This window comes from Paramisgurnus dabryanus, chromosome 7 (assembly GCF_030506205.2).
Source record: "Paramisgurnus dabryanus chromosome 7, PD_genome_1.1, whole genome shotgun sequence".
NCBI lineage: Eukaryota > Metazoa > Chordata > Actinopteri > Cypriniformes > Cobitidae > Paramisgurnus > Paramisgurnus dabryanus.
The window spans coordinates 21715793-21736119 of NC_133343.1; the positions used below are offsets into that span (position 1 = coordinate 21715793).

The 20327-nt window shown below is 35.8% G+C and overlaps 1 protein-coding gene across 1 annotated transcript in view; it reads left to right on the top strand.

Annotated features, from left to right (window-relative positions):
- Positions 1-1907: 1907 nt before the first annotated feature.
- The window catches only part of ghrhrb (growth hormone releasing hormone receptor b), a 62866-nt gene continuing 44446 nt past the window's right edge, over positions 1908-20327 (top strand). Inside the window, exons 1-2 of the mRNA XM_065298708.2 lie at positions 1908-2233; positions 9117-9222. Of these exons, the coding sequence (XP_065154780.1) occupies positions 2150-2233; positions 9117-9222 (190 nt within the window). The 5' untranslated portion in view covers positions 1908-2149. The remainder of the gene's footprint in view (positions 2234-9116; positions 9223-20327) is intronic.

A 20327-nucleotide genomic window follows, 5' to 3' on the forward strand; every position in this document is an offset into this window, starting at 1 on the left:
CAACCCAATAACTTAGTTTTGGTAAACCATTCTCTGCAAGCATGTGAAAAAATAGGTCATTGAAATGTAGATCCCCTTGTGATGTAAGAAGGGGATTTTATTAAGAGATACTGAGAAACACCATTGAAATACAAGGCTTCTCAAAAGCTTTAAATCTTTTTAAAATCTTCAAATTAGCTCAATTTCTTTCTGCCATTTTGATACAACTATTTGACTATTTGACAACTATCTCTGTGTATATCATTCATGAATTTAAATTGGATTCAGACCCTGCAGTGATTTCTAACTTGCATGCACAAAGAGCATTCAATTGTTTAAACAATGGGCAGTCAGAGAAATTCTATAGTTATACCGAGTAGCAGCATCTATTGTCCTGTTGTGTCGTATACAGTTATTCCATTATTTTTTTATTTTGGAACCACATCCCAAAGTTGTTGGATTAAATTTTTCAATAAGATCAACATAAAGCATAAAGTCTTCCAACATAAAATCTTATGTGCTCATATATTTTGCTAGCGTATAATAAAGTCCCTTCATCAAATACTCCGTGTGATTTCTTAATGTCTATTTTAGTCTTATAAAATAATGTAGGATGCATTTATCATTGTCCTTAAATGCAAAATTTCACTTCACATTTTCATCATGTTCAATGGCACAACACACTGATTTATTTCTCAAATCTCCCAGCTGAGACTAAATAATGACAAGCTCAAGGCAAAGATAACTGCTGATGTCCAGAGATCCTTGTTGAAAATGTCTCTAAAGACCTACTGTAAATCATTAAAATGAATGTCCTTGGTGCTTCACCACCTTAATTATGTTAAGAAAATACACTCCTTGCCTACAAAATGTATTGTAAACCTTGTGATTAACATACTTTAACATTCCAAATCCTCAAATAAAAGCAATAAAATATTGTAATAGCGCAAGACATGTAATTTATGAAATGAGTAACTTTATAAATTAGGTAAAATATTCTGGTATTAAATGAGTAGCCTGTAACAATGTGGATCAATTTCCCAAATGCCTGATTCGCAGTTCAGAAACACATGGGCTGTAACCTTACAGTAAGTGCTACCATAGTTCTCCATTGTAAAAGAAGTACAGAACTTTATATCATGATATAACCTAGTAGCACTCATCTTGGGAAATTAACTTTGTCATTTTAGGACCTTAAACTCTCTCTCTCTCTCTCTCTCTCTCTCTCTCTCTCTCTCTCTCTCTCTCTTTCTCTCTCTTTCTCTCTCTCTCTCTCTCTCTCTCTCTCTCTCTCTCTCTCTCTCTCTATATATATATATATATATATATATATCCTCATACAGGACATACATGTAAACATTGTATTTATACAGGACAGGTATTTGAATAGCAAACAAAACACATTTTATGGCCATGATCTATGCATATCCATATATTTTAACACTAAAGTAGAAAACATAACCAACTGCAAAAGCTAATATTTAATTATACCCAAGTGTAGAATGAAACGTTTATACCAGCTATGTTCCTGTAGTTCAACTGTAGATCATTGATTTGGTCACAGAGTGTTCCATTCTCAGAAAAGACACGTTTACATAATGTTTTTTTGCATTGAATGCACTATTAGTTAATTTGGATAAATGCGTCTGCCAAATGCATATATGTAAATTGTATTTAAGAAGGGGATGTGCAAACTGAAGTCGAGATGGGGGCACAGATCAAAACGTAAAATATATCACAAATGATGTCACTTTGCAGCAAGTTTTCTAACGTGTAAACCTTTAATTTGATAAAAATCCAGTGCTGGGATTAAGTCTCTAACTATCAGACGTTGTAATAAGTCACTTGCCGTTTCAGCTGGTGCGCGCGTTTGTGCGTAAAAGGGGTGGCGCGCTGGGACTTCAAGTAGTCTACTACATTTCTCCACAAGCGCAGCATTAAAGTCCAGTGTGTGCTGGGTCCAGACAGCGATATTGATTACAGTCTGTTAGAAGGGAGTTATATTAAGATTGTCTTTATAAGATAACATGTAGGATTTAGCGTTTGTGCCGAACTCCAAAGCGCATTATGACTGAAAAGGAAAATATCCAGAAATCTGAAAAGAAGCTAGACGGTTATTATTTTGTTAGGCGCTAAGAAACTTTATTCAGTTTTCACCGGAGTCTTGAAAATGTTACTCTACAGAACTTCGTCAACTTTAAGACTGGTTGCCGTTTTACTGAGTTTTTGGATTCACCAGAGTACTTGGAAAGCAGTAAGTTATTTTTGACAGTTGTTGTATTTGTGTATGCGCGGGTGCGCGCGCCTTCAGTAAATGCCCTGATGTTCCGCAATTTCCATGTTTTCTATTTATTGTGATATTATAAAGAGAAAGTATAAACATAAAAAAAGTGTAAGTGTATGCTTACATAAACGTAGTTTAAAAGGTGATACTTTCATAATGGTCATGATTCAATCATCAAAGATTTCAGTATATTTGTGTTCCTGCAGCTCAGCTGGTAGTGAATTGCGTAAGCAGCGCAATGGCAATGTGTTCGAATCTAGGAAACCGACACATACAATATGTACAGCCGTACATTTCTACCACTGCTTAAATGTAAATATTGAGGCTCTATCTTATAGTTTTCTGACATCTTATTTAGATTTTTTAATGTGGGTAAAGTGACTTCCGTTGTAAACTGAAATTAGAAAACTACTAACAGTTTTGATATGTAAATAGATGCACACAATACTTTTAAAAGGCATCACTGCACCAGATATGTAGACAAAGTATAAAGCATGCTTTTTGATGGCCAATATATTCTCTGGAGTTCAGTTCTGTGCTATATTTAAAGTGCTTATGCACCACAGAGGTTGATGTGATTAGACTGTCCTGATCTAAGAAATGAGAGCTTGCCCTAATTTTTTGGATGTATACCTTTACTAAGCAAACACTTTCTGTTTTTACTCAAATTACAAAAATGGTATTTAAACATACCAAATTAAATGACTTATTGGACATCAAAATGAACTAACAAGTCTCACTAAACCACCCTATACAGTTAATACAAAGTCTTTCCTATTTCTGAGTAACACGCAGGCCACAATGAGGAAAACAAATCAATGTGGTAATTAAATGTAGTTGTTGTTTGGTATGCCCTCTAATGATACTGCTTTCCTATCGTGAATGGTGCTTCATTTCCTATAATAATGATTCTGTGTATTCATCAGCTTCTTCAATGTCAGATGGATGCAGGATGATAACAGGATGTTTATCTGTCAGTTATTGTTCTCATATTTATTTTCTCCTGAACATCGTGTTTAACATTTGTAATCAGGTCACCAATATAGTCTCAAAAAGCTAAACCAACTGAAGTTAACAGGTGTCTGTTTAGTTGCTGTAGTAGCTGTACAAAGCCATAAAGATAGAATTTGAGGATATTTAAGGACTCTGCTTTGGATAGTTTGTTTAAACAGCTAGAGCCGGTGGTAAATTTTATTGTTCATTATGGTGTAAATCTTTGCCTACAGTGTTGAACAGATATAGAAATTATTCCAGAATCCTTTTCATCATCAGTTGTCCCCAAATTGCTTTGGATGAGATAGGAGCGTTAGGGGTTTACAAGTGCCACTCCGGTACAATTGCATGTCTTTCTGCGGGATGCAATTTAATCAAAATCAAGCACAATATTGCACAGGTATGTCACCAGCGCTGGCGGGGCACTGGTATGGTCTTCACTCGGCACGTCTCTGCTTTCTCATGCGCCCTCGGGACCCTTGGTGCAACTCTAGGCCCTTTGACTCAAATTAAATTTGCTGGAGTGATGCATTGAGGGCTCCGCTCATTACAATTCCTCTCACACTGTCTATATGTCCTTAGACAGATGAGCTTTGGCTTGAGCAAATGCCAGAGAGATTTGTAGTATCAGTGAGAGGACAGGTGGGGTTTTATATGTAGATTACATGCAATGCGAGTATAAGAAGGCAGGGACTTTTTATTTATTCTGGTGTAAAATGTCCACTGTTCCCAAAGTTTATCTTGCTAAAAGCAATTGAGACATATCAGTATGTTCGGTATGCATTCTCTTTTTACTGAGTAGACACACACATGTAGATGTTGCATTTTACTACAAAATGAAAACTCCATCACACATTCATACATTCATTTTTTGTAATAACATTTAGATTCATTTAAAGTGGTCCTGGATTATGATTTCTTTTTAATCCAACCAGAGAACTTTGAATGTTGGTGTTTGTTGCATTTGTGTGATCGGTGTAAATTATTCTTTGATTAGAGCTTTTATGTAGTGTTTACTTACATGCTCTTACAGGCACGCTAAACATGGTTCTGTGTTTTGTTTGGCCACTGTACAGTATTAAATCTATTGTTTGTTTTTGTAATGGGCTCATAGTTCTGGTGACAGATATTTGGCTACACTTGTTGTATAAAGACCAAGCGAACAGTGCTTTACAGTCAGTAGTGATCACTGTACTGTAAATCCCAGGCCCGGATTGGCTAATCGGGAGCACCGTGAGAATTCTTGGTGGGCCAGTCTATTTTATTTTTTAACAAGAGGGACAATGTTGTTATGCCACAGGGTTGAAGGTCGCTACCCCTTGGCTGCCTGCACTCACAGCAGCTCCAGTCGCGTAATATGCAGGTGGTAGATGTCCCCACCGCTTTATGCCCAAGTTTATTGTGTCCAGACCACTTTTTGTAAGAATTTTTGCATTAGGGTCCATTGACCTCTTAAACTCATGGAAAACACAAGGCATAGATGTAACAATGAATCATCTTTGAATCATCATTATCATCTTTTGCAAGAGTAACAAAAATGTATTTGATGCAAAACGTATCTCAGTTTATTGGAAAAAATTTCAAATTGGAACAGATTTGTAGATCCTACAAAATAATACCTGTATTTGTAGTGCCTACAAATAACAGCGTATCTTAAAAGTATGAGACAATTGCAAACAAAAAACATACCATTCTGAAACGTCCTGTAAGATCTGTGCTTGCAAAGGTTCTGCTCAATCATCTTCATTAATATTCCCCCGGACCAATACGGGCTCAAATTGATAAGACACTATTGACGCCACTGTTTACAATACACCGGAGCACATGCAACTACCTGAAATGGTAAGGGGCATCACGTTTCCAGACATTGTGTGGTAGATGGTTAGCGAATTACAACACTGGGCCAGCTTACCATTCCGAGAATATAGAGGGTATGCATTGACGTCACTTTTCCACGTGACCGGAGCTCGTCCTGTTGAGTGCCAGAACATTCAACAAAATGGCTGGTTTTTATAGCAGCTATCATAGATATGTATAAAGGCTAGATGTCTTACGACCGAGTCCCTAACGGCATCACCTGGCGGCCATCTTACCACAGGGCACTCGCTCACTCATTGAGTTTTAATGATGCAAGTACTTTTAAATGACCATAACTTGCTCAATTTTCTACCAATTTTCAAACGGTTTGGTTTTTTACAAACTTTATTAACGTGGCTATAATTCTGGTTTCATGAATTTTAAATTTTTTTTTTGTATAGGTATGCAGTATCATAGGTACATCTTTGACATTTATAACAAACCAAACCGTTTGAAAATCGGTAATACATTAAGCAAGTTATAGTCATTTAAAAGTACCTGCATCATTAAAACTCAATGCTAAGAGTGAGGGAGCGCCCTGTGGTAAGATGGCCGCCAAAATGCGGACGTTCCACTCAATTGGCCAGCAGCGCGTGCGAGACATCTAGCCTTTATACATATCTATGGCGGCTACGGCAAAACAGCAGTAAAACTGACTATTATCAGCTTAAATTGAATTCAGTTTGCCTTAACAGTGACCCTAACAACTTGCCAAACAACCAGTAGCCTGTGGACATTGGCAAATGGCCAGACATTGCTTTTCCTGACATATATGTTTGTCTTGCCTACACTATTAAACCATTCCACCTTTGTAGAACACAAAGCTCATCATAATTTATGTTTTTTAATGAAGGCTCACTGACAAAACTTTGCAATTACACATAATAAGAGTATTCATTGGTGTATTTTTATAGGATTTTTATCCCAAAATTTTACATACCTGGCATATGTCTAACGCTTTACTGCTCTGGAAAAAGGCCGTTTCAATGTTTTGTTGAATCTGTTAGCACTGTCGATCACAAATTTTTCCATTTTTGACGCGTTTTCACACTAAGTTAATGCTGTCGGTCAGCCAAAATGGCTGGCTGTTCTAGCGGCGGAAGCGAAAATATCTGACAATTAACTTACAATTATCAGCAAAAATTTAATTTAGTTGGACTTGATACAGTAGTGACCCTAGCACCTTGTCAACCCACCTGTCAGTGGACATTTGCATGGACGATCAATTAACTTCTCCTTTCTGTGTTTTTTGGATGTCTTTTAAATGATAGCTCCGAATTCTTGTTAAATCTGTCGCACAACAGCTTTTTCCCATTTAGACGCACTTTCCCTGTGTTTTCACTGATTTCACACTGTACACAAATTCTGCCGCTCTGTCTTTTGCCACTCAGTTGGCGTAAGCGCAGTCACTTTTGCCGAAGGTGATGTCACTTGCATAACCCTCTATTGCGTATTTCTGAGGGAGGGGCTTCATAGAACCAGGAACTCATTCGTTATTGTTTTTTTTTATGATAATCGTACGTTTTTGCATGATTAACATGATGAATTCATACGATTTACCAACTCGTAAAATATGTACAAATGCTTGTGAGATTAGGCTGGTGAATTCACACTGTACCTTAGTTCCAATATATCACTCAATATTGCCCAAATGTGTAAAGGCAAAGGCAGTAGGTGGTAATAAAGGCGGTTCATTTTTGCATTTTTTTGAAAATGTAGATAACTGTTAAATGAACCTTTATGTCGACCAGCTCCATCCTCTGCAGTATGATTAGTTAATGGCACTGAAATTCATACAGTTACTATGTGGAATGTAAATTACCTGAGAAAACGAAGACCCAGATCCCTGTTCTACTCTCCTATCAGCAGGCGACAGAGGTCACTGAATCCAACAGTGTTACCATCTGCTCTGGACTTGATTATAATAGGTACTTTCAGAATTCAAACTTATATATAAGCTTGCTACAGTTACAGTTTATTGGTGAGGACAACTTCATATCAGGCTGCTTATATATAGTAAAGGACCATCCAAAGTGTCGTCAGTTTTTGACACATTTGATTGTAAGAGCACTTTCAAACATTTGCTCTCATTCATGCATAAAGAGCTCAGAAGTGCTCACAGGTACATACACAGGCAATTTACTTTAATGATAATAACCATGAATGCCCTGTCATAAACTCCTTTTTATTGCATCAACTTCTCTAATAACATTAATTTTGCCCCTGTCTCTTTAAAAGAATATAAACACTATGCCACTGGAAGAATAATAAAGCAGTGATGTCTGTTTACCTTGATTTCAATACTTAGGTCATACAAATGATTTGATTTACACTTGGGAAGAATTAGTGTGACCCTTAAACACAGCCCTGAGGCACCCCTATAAATCTAATTATTGCATTTTACACTTGATCTAAAATCACTAACCTTACAGAAAGTAGTAACGTTTTGTCAATACCGCTATGATTCACCATCTCCTCATTTCTTTGATTTGTGGATCTGTTTCAAAAAGTTGTGAATCTGTTTGTACTGGTTGTTCCATCATAACCCCAGGCTTAATCAGATCATTAGCATTCACCCACCTCTGACTTTATGCCTCATTCCTCTCAGGAATAAGTGGGCGGCCATTACAAGCCTTTTTATACAGCAAAAGGGTGAAACCAAGGCAGGTTTCCATTTTTATTTTGTAGATGAGATAAGGGGATTTAACATCCCACATTTTATCTCCATATTTCTCCCTCAAACATGTTGTGAATTGTAGTAAATGATAGCAAGAGATAATGAGATTTTGCTGTCTATTTTGTGTGACTTAGACTTAAAACTTAATCTTCTATAAATTCAATATATCTGAATATGAAGAGTTTGGTTCCAAAACGCAATAAATCCATTTTGACTAATCTGGGTAAAAATGTGTTTTATACCAAGAAGGTGTGACAAGATGAAAATCACTATTTTCTGTTACAAACTCTCAAATAGCATCTTTAGGTGATAATAAAATAAAAAATTTCAAATCCATAATTTGATTTTCAAAGATTTATTATAAAAACTGATATTTTTTTCCGCAAAATGCTATAAATCCATGGCAAGTTTTTTTTTCAAATGCTAAAAATCTATTGAATCAATATATAAATGTGCATTAATCTTTGCCATGTTATATTCATTTAGTTGACTAGTGGGATGCACTGATTAAAAAAAAAAACTTTGTCATATTAAGAACACTGTCATTGCTGCTGTCATCCTTGGGACGTCGTTGCTGAACTTTTTTGAAAGCGATCAGCTGTAAAATGTTTTGGTCCTGCCCGTTTTTCGTTGACTTTGAGTAAAATAATGGAATGTTTTTCATAAGATCCCCAGTTATAGTTGTAGCAATGGACAACAATACATTTTGTTGGTCAAAATTATCAAGGTTTCTTTTATGCAAAAAATAAATAAATAAAAAACAATTAGGATATAATGTAAAAATCATGTTCCATGAAGATATTTTGTAAATTATATCAAAACTTTATTTTTGCGAGTGAATTGCAGTAGCTATTCCCCAATATTTAGCTTTTTTTGCGCCATCAGAATCCAGATTTTCAAATAGTTGTTTCTCAACCAAATATTGTCATATCCCAACAAACCATACATCAGAGTATGTATTAATCTCAATTTAAAAAAATTGACCCTTATGACCAGTAAGGGTTATAAAGTATCCATATGTTTTAATGTCTCCATGTCTGGTCTAAAAGAAAATAAATGGATGCTTTAAAGGTTAAATGCTGCATTTGCTGCAGAAAAAGATTATTATGTGGCTTGGCTGAAAATAGTATTTTGAATCATTCTGCACGTACTTGGAAACCACATGTATATATCATATTATTTTTCTTGATCTTGAGTGTTAATTTTCATAACAACAAGTGATTGAAGTTGGGAACAGCTTCTTTTTCATGTGGTTTTCTGATGGCCTTGAAATGTTTTTGTGCTTCTCCTTCCTTAGATATTTATGATTTTGATTATGGTTTGCAGGTGGAAACGATTCATCCAGCATGTGATCTGGTGGCTGAACATATGAAGGCTCAGGAAAAATGCATTCAAACACAACGACGAGAGGCCAAAAGTCACAATATCACTGGTGAGCTTGCCCATTACTGTATGGTTTTCTAGCATCACTACCACTTATTACCTCATTCAGTAGGTTAAGTCCTCATTCAGGTTTCAGTTTAACTTTTCAGTCATGACTACTCTCAGGATAACTTTAGCATGTTAATGGTCATGTTATTTGAACGTTATTTGGGCTTACAGTAGATCTGTTTATGCTAATAGCAATCCAAGTATGAAGACTTTATACATATATAATGTTAGACACAATTCCTTGAACAAGTGGAGATGGGGATATAGGTGGGTGGTTTTTTGAGCTCTACACTGTAAATTAACAAAACTATTACCTAAAGAGAGATGGTTTGTCAAGTTGATTTGCAAGCTGATTGGTTTGTGGATTGCTATTGTTTCATGACTGAACTAGGACATTTATTTATTTGTATTTTTGGGCTTTAATATAAAAGCTATCAAAGTTAATGTATCTAGTGATTTGTTGGTAACACTTTATATTACGACCCGTAATGTACCGCGTAATTAAACCGAATTTACAGCGTACCTATTTGTAACAACAGTGTACCTTTCTTAGTATGTACTTGTAGGTATAAGGGAACAATATTTTAAGTTTGGGGTAATAAGGGGGTAAGAATATATGGAAAATTATAAATGATTTATTCTCTAAGTATTTCATAACTACAGGGTACCTATTGTAATATTACGTGGTATGTATGACTTTAGGGTTGCCACCTTTGATTTGTGAAAAACCGGGACACTCAGATGAAATTTATTTTGGTTTTGTTTTTTGGAGGGGGAATCAATAATATTTGCAAATATACTATGTTAACAGTTGTAGGACTCTATTCCCTCTCTTACCTATATTTGTCCACTCCTGACATATGCTTTCCCTGAAGTAGATGTACTCCCTGATGTAGATGCACTCCTTTCTACATTAAATACCCTTTTGTATAAACATTGTGTAAATATATACTGCATAATTATATTCTATTATAAAATATAATCATTTGTACAAATATAGGATATATTCTTTAGCAATTGAAACACGATTACATGTATTATAATAGATTATAAACAACTTTTTGTTTTTGTTAACTTAGTAAATTTGGGCAACCTAAAACTGACATTTCTCACCTCTTTTTCCATGTGTATTCCTCATCCCTTTTTGCTGCCTGCAGAAGTTTTGGCTGTCCCTCAATGAATGCTTTAAACTCCAAGCATGATAATTTAAAGTTTAATCTAACTTGAAGTTCAGCTTTGACCAACCCCACGGATCGTTTTAAAAGCTGACTAGCAACTTAACTCAAACTATTTCATCCAGGATGTGTGTGTGGAATCTGTGGATGCGACGCGTGCGACCAACCGAAAGCATAGGTTGTTGCTAGGCGATAAGCTGAGCTTCCAATCAAATAAAAGTGTTAACTGTTCTATTTTACCCGGTTACGGACACAGGATTGGATGAACACAGAAACAGTGGAAGGAAACACTTAAATTTGAAACCAGGAAATTCTGCTTTAAAAGGTCATTTTCACCAAAAACCGGGACAATTCGTGTCCCGGGAAAGAATATAAATTTTCCGGGACTGTGACTCAAAAAAGAGAACAATCCCGGGAAAACCAGGACGGGTGGCAACGCTATATGACTTACGTCTATGGGTAATATGGTCTATTGATTTTTTTGTTTCTTATTTGCTACTTACCTGATGAAAGTGTATTGTATACAGTCGATGCAGCTGCTTTAATTTGATCCTCTGTGTTTTAAGGCAAGTACAATAAAAATAATAGCAACTTGTACCTCTTTGATCTGTATATGTATATAGGAGTTACCAGGTAACTCTTATATATGCGGGCTGTAAATTAAAGTGGTGCTTCATCTGTTGGTGTTCTTGTCCACTGGATGTTGAGTTGATGTCGTCTCACAAATGCTGTTCTGCATTACATATAAAAAACATAAATGAAAGCCTTCAGTAAATGTTTCTTCACTGTGCCTTGACAGAAACTGAGTTTTTGAGCCAGTTATTAACTTTAGGCTAACTGATGTGCTAGCTAACCTGCTGCTACTGTTAGCTGGCAACTGTCTTGAAAAAACATTTTTTGAAACGTGTTGTCATGTATTAACAAATCCAGTCACCTTATCCAGCATGCGGAGCCTCCTCACATCACTCGCAGTCGTACTCCACAGTGTAGAAAGTTTTTAAAAACTCTTTCACCTCAGGATCGCGTTCCAGCAAACCTCCTGCAGACGGGTGCACGCTCTTTGCCTGGGCAGTACGCATGTAGTCGTCTTTTGCTGCAGCGCGAGCTGGATACCCATCTGCTGTTGTTTCATTTAGCATATCCGATTGCAAAGCATCACTTCAAATTTGTCCGCAAATGTTAGAATTACCTGGTAAATAGGGAATAAGTTGCTATTTTTATTGTACTTGCCTTAAAAAAAGATAACCACATTAAATCAGCTGGACTTTTGTTATTAAAAGCAAGTAATATAGGCTACTTGTTCCCTTATACCTACAAGTACGTACTGTAGAGGTACCCTGTTGTTACAAATAGTTACGCTGTAAATTTGGCTTAATTACGCGGTACATTGCGGGTCGTAAAATAAAGTGTTACCGTTTTGTAAGAGAACATGTTAAGGCAGCTGCCTGTACATTATCCCGCTTATTACACAGCAAGATTTGCAGCATCCGGGTTACCGTGTGTTATTTGTTTTAAACGGTTGTTATCTGGGAATAGCATACCCGCCAATCAGAATCAGACATTCCAACAAACCATGCTTTAAAAATCACAAACCCATCTTTTATTAATACTTTGTTCCATTTTCATGCCTGTAGGCAGGTTGTATTATAGATTTTAGGTATCAGATTTTAAATTATTAGAAGCTAGTTCCAGTCTTTGCTCATTCCAGACACTGCTGAGAATATTTCTGTCTCTGGATGTTATCGTAATTACTGAGGTCACAGGTGCAACTATCTATATTTATATATCTATAAATGTACTTTTATATGTATTTACAACAGGAATATTCCCACCAATTCAGTATCTGCCAACTTCAAAACCACTAAAATAATGTTAATGTTACCGTTTTTATTTAAAGTGTGACTAAATGAATAATCAAACATGCATGTCATGTTTTTTTTCTACATTTCAAGTGCGCTTTATCTGTATTCGACAGAAAAGTAGGATTTACACTTTCCGATAGAGATCAGGTCAGCCTAGGGCAATTATAGGATGTAATCGGGTGCAGAGGTTTAGGAGATTAAAGGCAGTTAGTTAAACAGAAGATGTTCAATTCCGGCTGCTGCTGATGAAGGAAGTGAAGATCAGGAGGATGGATCAATATGACTCCTCTTATTGTATTTTCTCCCTGATCAAAGGATAATGACCCGGCTCTAATTTAAATGCATGCATGTTTACTACAGTAAAAAAATGCTGGGTTATTTTTGACCCAGCATCAGTGTTCGAATCATGTCAACGATTATAGGGTGTCCCCTATTTAAGAACCACCCCACCCGCCGTCATTATAGGGCCTCAGTGATTTTACAAAGTAAGATGTGATCCTGGATTAAAAAAATTTGTGGATCCTGCACTTTTAATAAAAAAGAAAATGAAATTTACCCTTAACTCAAATGTTAACCATTTATTACTCCTCAAATTGGTGTGAAATAATAGTTTGAGACAGAAATATATGGGACAAATATTGGAGAGTATAACTTTATAGCAGTGCAGCACGAGAGTTTAAAATTCAGGTAGTATTTTAATTTGAATTAAAAAAAACAGGTCCCCCTATATATAATTTGTTTCTTAATAGGGGTCTCTAAATGCTTATAGGAGGTCTGGGACCACCTCGGCCCCCCCTCAATTCGAACACTCCCCAGCATTGGGTCTAAAGGGATGAACCTTACCCAACCTGTTGTGTTGTGACTTAACGGGGTTGTTTCAACCCATTGTTGGGTCAAATGTTAATTTGAATTTGGCCTGGGGAATCATTTAGTGAATCAGGCACTAAAACAAACATTACGTACAGATAAACAGCATACAAAGCACAAAATTCATGTTTAATGCTTCCCCTGAGTTTCTAAACATTAACGTTAAACTAAGGATATAAATATACACATTTATGTTTAAATTGTTTATCAGACCCCATATTTCTCTGTAGCGCAAAATATGTGTTTCCAATTTACCCTCTTTTGCTAACCTCATTTGTGTAAACGTAACGGCCACAGTCTCCTTACAGGGACTTTACACTTTGTTTCATGTTCTTTGTTATATTTAGTTTGCCAGTATGCGATGATTGTAAGATGTTGCAATCAGTGTTTAATTAGTAAACTATTGGATCCCTAATGTATCCGGCAGGTTATTAAATATAATTCATGGCATATAAATGAATAGAGTGTGTGTTTAACACCCACATTAGGTAATGTAACGAAACTACTGAACCCCCAGGTGTGGATCCAAATTACTGCTGACCTCTGTAACACCCTCTCTAAACTAATGTGATAATTTCTTGGAACGGTTTGGAGGCCCACATGGTATTATTGCTGAAAAACTTAAACCCGTGCACATTTCTACAGTATGGCAGCTGAGACACATGAATATTCAGCCCTGTTTAATAGTCAGGTTTGTTTATTAAATATACACACTTTAAACCAACTGGATACGGGTTTCTTTTATATGAAAATTAATTTTATGTCTGAAAGGATACTCACACATCAGACATTTTTTACACTCTAAAACGTTTTGTCAGGAATAACTTAAAATGTGCTTTATGTAGTGCCTCTTAAAGTAAGTAAACTACTTTCATTCAAGTCAAAAAATATATAATTTAAATATAAAAAATACAGATGAGATCTTCAATTTATTTAATTAACAGTGCAGATAATCCAGAAAATATTAGAACGCTACAGGATGCACAGAACGGATCTAATCAGTTGTGATACACAATATGGACAGTGAGCAATATGTACCAAAATCGGATTTGGACTGACAGTCTTAAAGTCTCCCTTTTGTCAAGAATTTTATCAGTTACAACTCATCTATGAGCGTCATAATATCATATGTAAAAGTTTTACCTGTCACAGTAATTTCTTTATGCTTTAAAACAGCTTGAAAGTATATGCGGATCTTTGAATATGCAAATTAGTGCCTGCCTCTACTCAATAAGTTTGCACCATAGGTATGAATATGCGAATTAGTCCCCGCCTCCACTCTTTTGCCACCACCTCAGACCATAGATATACAGTACCGTATATTTAAAGAGCTACATTCAGCAGTTTTAGACACCTTATTGCTAAGTTTGGTTTCACACAATGCATACGTAAACTGCACATTTGCAGCACTAATCTTTAAGCGCTGATGTTAACAGGTTACAACACTCACCATACATGTGTGAGCACCACAGTGTGCTGCACCCTTTCAGAGCCAAGTCTATGCGGCATCCATTCATAATATCTATAACTCGAACTACTGATCCACGCGTTCATGATTGATTACATGTTTGTAACGTTGGAAACCCAGACGATTTCTAAAAAATGCTGGGCTGTTTTTACCCAGGGCTGGGTCAGAATTGGACAGAACACACTGCTGGGTTAAAACAACTCAGCATTTTTTTTGAGTGATAATAAGACTATCCAATTTTATGGTGCTGAAAGATGAATTTGCACATGGCTTGTCTTAAAACATATTAAAAACACCACAAAGACATATAAACAACAATAAAAAAACAGATTTTCCCCACAAGTGGGACTTTAAATGAAGAGCACTTGGAACCCAAGCCTCCCGTCTAAGTGTTTTTATTAAAAAATATATTTATTAAAGATTTCAATATAAAACTTAAATACTTGCACCCAAAACCATATTATTTTATCTATACAGTCAACATTCATTTTATAGCTCCATTCTTCTAATGTTTTTCAGCAATTGCATCATTTTGTATCGATTTCCAATCTAAAAATATTACTCCTAATCAGATATCCTGAGATAGGAAAAAGCTACATCTCCGCAATAATTTTTTCTCTGGGAAACGAGAGAAAAGCAAAGAGAAGCGAAATATTGTTTAGGGTTAGATAAGGTAGAGATATCTCCAAGTCTTGCCTGTGTACACCTTTAAAAGTGTACAGCACTGTGATATTTCTAAAAGATTCTGTGCTGGATCAGCTAACATCTTCTCAAGAGACTCTCTTTGGCATAGCAAAATGTTATACTTAAACCTGTAACTAAGCGTACTAATGAAAAAGCAGACTCTGCTGGCATGACAATGTTGATGTGATAAATTAATTTTCTTAATTTAAGTTAGTGGAGCAAACAAAATGTAGAGAATTAGAAAAGAAATGGTTATGGGAGTGAATAATAAATAATACTTAAATAATACTCAGTCAATCAATGGAACAATACATCTTTAATCTGCTGAAATTAAAATATATATTTTGCATAAAATAGGTTTAATGAATTACATAACATAAACTTGCCCTGACTGGTTTACTGGTAAATGAGGCATCTTGGTTGCATCCTGACAGTTGGTAGTGCATCGACAATCGTGGTGGAGACATACTGACAGATTTTTCAAGTAAGTCTCCAGACCCGGAATCAGTGCAGGTGGAAGTGTTGCCCTTGAGTTCTTAATGGTGGCCCACGCTGATCTGACTTCTGCTCCACATAGACTTTAATTAACACTGAGCTAATGAAGGAGTAGGGCAGGCGCCATCTCTTCATTTGATTTATTGCAGACCAGCCTGGAGAAAGAGGCAGTGCATAGACTCAATGGGCACTTGTTAGCGGTCAGTCAATCAGATTGGTGGTTTAGTATACAACATGTTCCAATGCATGAAATAATTGGCCTTAAAGAATAATAAAACATAATGAAAATAGTAGAAATTTGAAGGTGCTCAAGAGTAGGATACTTGGATAAAGTACCAAGTGAAAGATTATATTGTCCAAAAGTAGCTTTTTTATAGCAGGAGATTTATGTCTCATAAATTGTCTCAGATGCTCCTCCTTAAATTGTTAAAGAAAAACGCGAATAGATACAAATGAGACAGCATAGTAAAGTATAGAGGTTACAGAGTTTCCACTGGTCCTTAAAATTTTTGAAAATGTGTGAATCTGAGGAGAAAAATTCAAGGCCCTGGGAAGTTTTAAAAAATATACATACATAAATACAGGTCTTTGAAAGTGCTTGAATCTATTTTATGCAAGAAGTTTTCTGGGGAAAAAAAATCCATATTATTCCCTGTGTAGTGTAGGATAATATCATACAATTTTAGACTTTTTAAGCACACATACTTACACTGTTCACTTTAAATGCTTATATCCTCTGTATGCGAATGTTGATTCATACCAAAATGCTTTTTTGCATAGTTGTGTTTGATAAATGAAAACGTCTCGGGTTACGTATGTAACAGTTGCTTCCTGAGAAGGGAACGAGGTGCTGCGTCTCCCTTGCCATACTTCATGCGTCCCAGTAAAGACGTCTTTGGCAATATTTCAGATAGCGATATACTTCCTGGCTCCCATGTCACCCTGTCTTAAACCTCACCATTGGTTGAATTTGATATATACATTCAGACCCACTTACCCCTGGAGGCGTCCCCAAAGTGTCATCACAGTGACGCAGCGCGAGTTCCCTCGAAAGGGAACTGTAACAATGTATCTTTAAAGGTAACACAATGTAACCTTGCTCTCACTTGAAATGTGTTCCCACATTTAGTCCTTGATTTTGAGAAAATTGGACCTTTGAAAGGTCCTTGAATTTGAAGTTAACTAAGGTGTTGGAACCCTGAGGTTAAAATAGCATATTTGAATAATATAGCTTGGAAAGATTTGAAAAGAAATCTTAAAGTTCATACTAAACTGAGATTTCAACTTTAAAGGCTTTTTCCTAAGACTGAGATTTAAGACTTTAGTGAGATTGTTTCAAAAACTTTTGAAGAAACACTTACTGAGTCCTCTTCCCAGAATTCAGAATTATTTGGGTGGGGCTAAAATGGTGGCTCGTATCCAATCAGGTTGTAGCTGGTTTTAAAAGTTGCCAAAGCTGACACACCTCAGTTTTTCCAAGAACTTATTTTATTTACTTGGCATTTATTTTGTAATCATTCAAATTTGGCTGGGTGGTTAATAACATATTTTTTTTCTGTGGTGTGACAAACTGAGAACACATTTAATGTTGGCTTTACGCAGACTTTAAAGGAACAACTGAGATGTTAAAGATAATTTATTTTTGAGAAAAATAGACAAAGAGATCTCTTTGAAGACTCTTTAAAGCTGTTCACGTAACTTGTAATGTCTAATCAGATATCCGATATCGTCAGCATTGTGATGCTCTGCCTTTCCTCCAACTGACAAAGAAGTAGAAGCAGCAAAGGTCATTGATGACCATAACCCCCCTATTTATAGCATATCATGATCAGAAAGTGATAGAAGAGCCCCCCACCGAATTCACAATTAGATTCCATTTATCCAATGACTGCCAGATAAAGATTGAATGGCTTTTACGCTTTGCCCTTGGTATTTACACGGCACATTACACACAATGAGATAAACATCCTCTTCTAGGTGGTAAAATAAAATTGGCCTTTAAATTCACTACAAGCTTGAATATTTAAGTCCGTTTTATTTTTATGGCATTTACACGTTGCGTTTACCATTGAACTAAGGGCAACTTTTGGCAAATTCACTTATGGCTAGTACTCACAGATTGTCATAAAATGTACAGTTAGTGTTCCTGGTAACGTAAAATTATAAAAGCAGGCATATTTTTTTATTTTTATGCAATTTAAAATGATGATCCAAAAAATAACATGGATCGTGATATGTTCTGTATCTGCAATTGATTGCAAGCCGGTTAGTATTGTTGCCATTAAATAATCATTTTCATTTTGGATGTCAAGTGATGATTTGGAGTGTTTGTTTGAGAAATGTTGTTTAAAAAAAATCCTATTTGCTTTTGAATGTCACCTGTTTTATAGCTTACCATTTCCTTGAGCCTTTTATTGACAAGCACTTAGAGACACATTTTTATCAAGACAGAACGACACATCATGGAAATCTTTCTTTTTTTACAATTTTTCTTTGGCTCCCTTCCCACAACCTTGCACTTCACACACAAGCATTAATGGACAGTCACTGAAGAAAAGAGCAAAATAAAACGGACAAGAACAGACAAATAAAAAGGGAATGATAAGACCTTTCTAAATATTTAAAAGCCTCTTCTAAATATTCTGTTCTTTTCTGCCTCATAAAACAGTTGGCAAGCTCACACAAAATTCTGGTGCTATACTTCCAACAATTATCTGATATACAGTACAAGACTAAATTTATGGAAATATATGATTTTAATATGTACCCCAGCTGTCAGCTGTCATTACGTACCATTTACTGTAAACTTTCTGGTTGTAAAGAGACTGCGAAATATTTATATGTGGTCACTGTACCATTGCAAAAACAATAAATCTAGTGGTGACATGGTGACATGGACAGTACTGTGGGAGAAGACAAATGCAGTAATAAGTGTTTGATTTTGGTTGGGCAGAAGAAAGAATAGTACATTTACCATCAACTGACAAATATGATCACAGAGAAAAGTGATAAATAACCAATAATTGTGTTAAAGGTAATATGAGAGTTCAGAGAAAAATGGGAGATTTTATATCAGGATCAATACAAGGCGGACTGAAAAACTAAATAAATGATGTGATTTGGGGTCACTGCTATATTTGTGACCTTTGTACAAAGGGATTCACCCAAAAATAAAAATTCTGTCATCATTTTCTTTACCTCACGTTGTTTTAGACCTGTATGCATGTCTTTTTTCTGATGTAAGATAAACAAATACTATGGAAGTTTTGTGATTAAATGAGTATGAAGATATTTTAATAAAATATGTAAGCATACAGTTTACAGTTCCCATTGAATTCCATAGGATTTGTTTATGGAAGTCAATGGTTTCCACCAACTGTGTGCTTATCATCATTTATAAAATTTTCTCTTTTTTGTGTTCATCAGAAAAAGAAATTCATACAGGCCTAGAACAACATGACTTTTTTGGGTGAACTATCCCTCTAAGTGCTAATAAATCATATAGATATGTTGTTATGTTCCAGTCTCTTTCTCTTTAAAGGGGACATATCATAAAAATCCAACTTTTTCCATGTTTAAGTGCTATAATTGGGTCCCTAGTGCTTGTATCTACCTAGAAAATATGAAAAAGATCAACCAAGTAACTTAGTTTTGGTAAACCATTCTCTGCAAGCATGTGAAAAAATAAGTCATTGAAATCTGTATCCCCTTGTGATGTCAGAAGGGAATAATAACGCTGCCTAATCTGCACTATCCAACCTCGGCCCTGCCATTTAGTGCAGAGATCAGCTCATTTGCATTTAAACGAACACACAAACAGCACATTTTTGCTCACACCTACAAAGTGGTAATTTTCACATGCTATAATAAATTATCTATATGGTATTTTGAGCTAAAACTTCACATATGTACTCTGGGGACACCAAAGATTTATTTGACATCTTAAAAAAGTGAAATGTCCCCTTTAATTGACAGTGATTTCACATAAGCAGGGTTGGATTGAATGACAACACAGACAGAAAGCAAACTATTTAGGCGTATCGCAATGCCATGAACTAGCATACTCTACATTGACACTACTTAGTCACTGAGCTATGAGCCTATAACCGTTTCACTATATTAAGCTGAATTATCTGTGAAATTATTTTGATTGGCAGTTCTGCTATACGGCCAAATTTGATTGCGCTTCAATAATGAGAGTTGAAGTTAATGATGTTTATCTCTCCAATCCGTTCTCATTAGAGCTGCAGATCTATAGATATGTTAAACCACCTTATGCAATGGCAAAATCTACTTTGAAGAACGTACTTAAAGTGTTTTAACTGTGGTTCTTTGATTATATGTACATTAATGAGGTGACACTAGGCCTTCAAAGTCTTTTTATTCCTGTAGGGATCAGTCCAAGCTTGCATAAGTCCTGACTGTGTGCGCTATGCCCGATCACTCATTCTCCTTTCTGAATTTTCCATATATTTTATGTTAGTGGATAATGTAGAAGCAGCCCTTTTTTATTGCAAACCCTGACAGGGTGATCAGGACCGGATACAAGTGAATG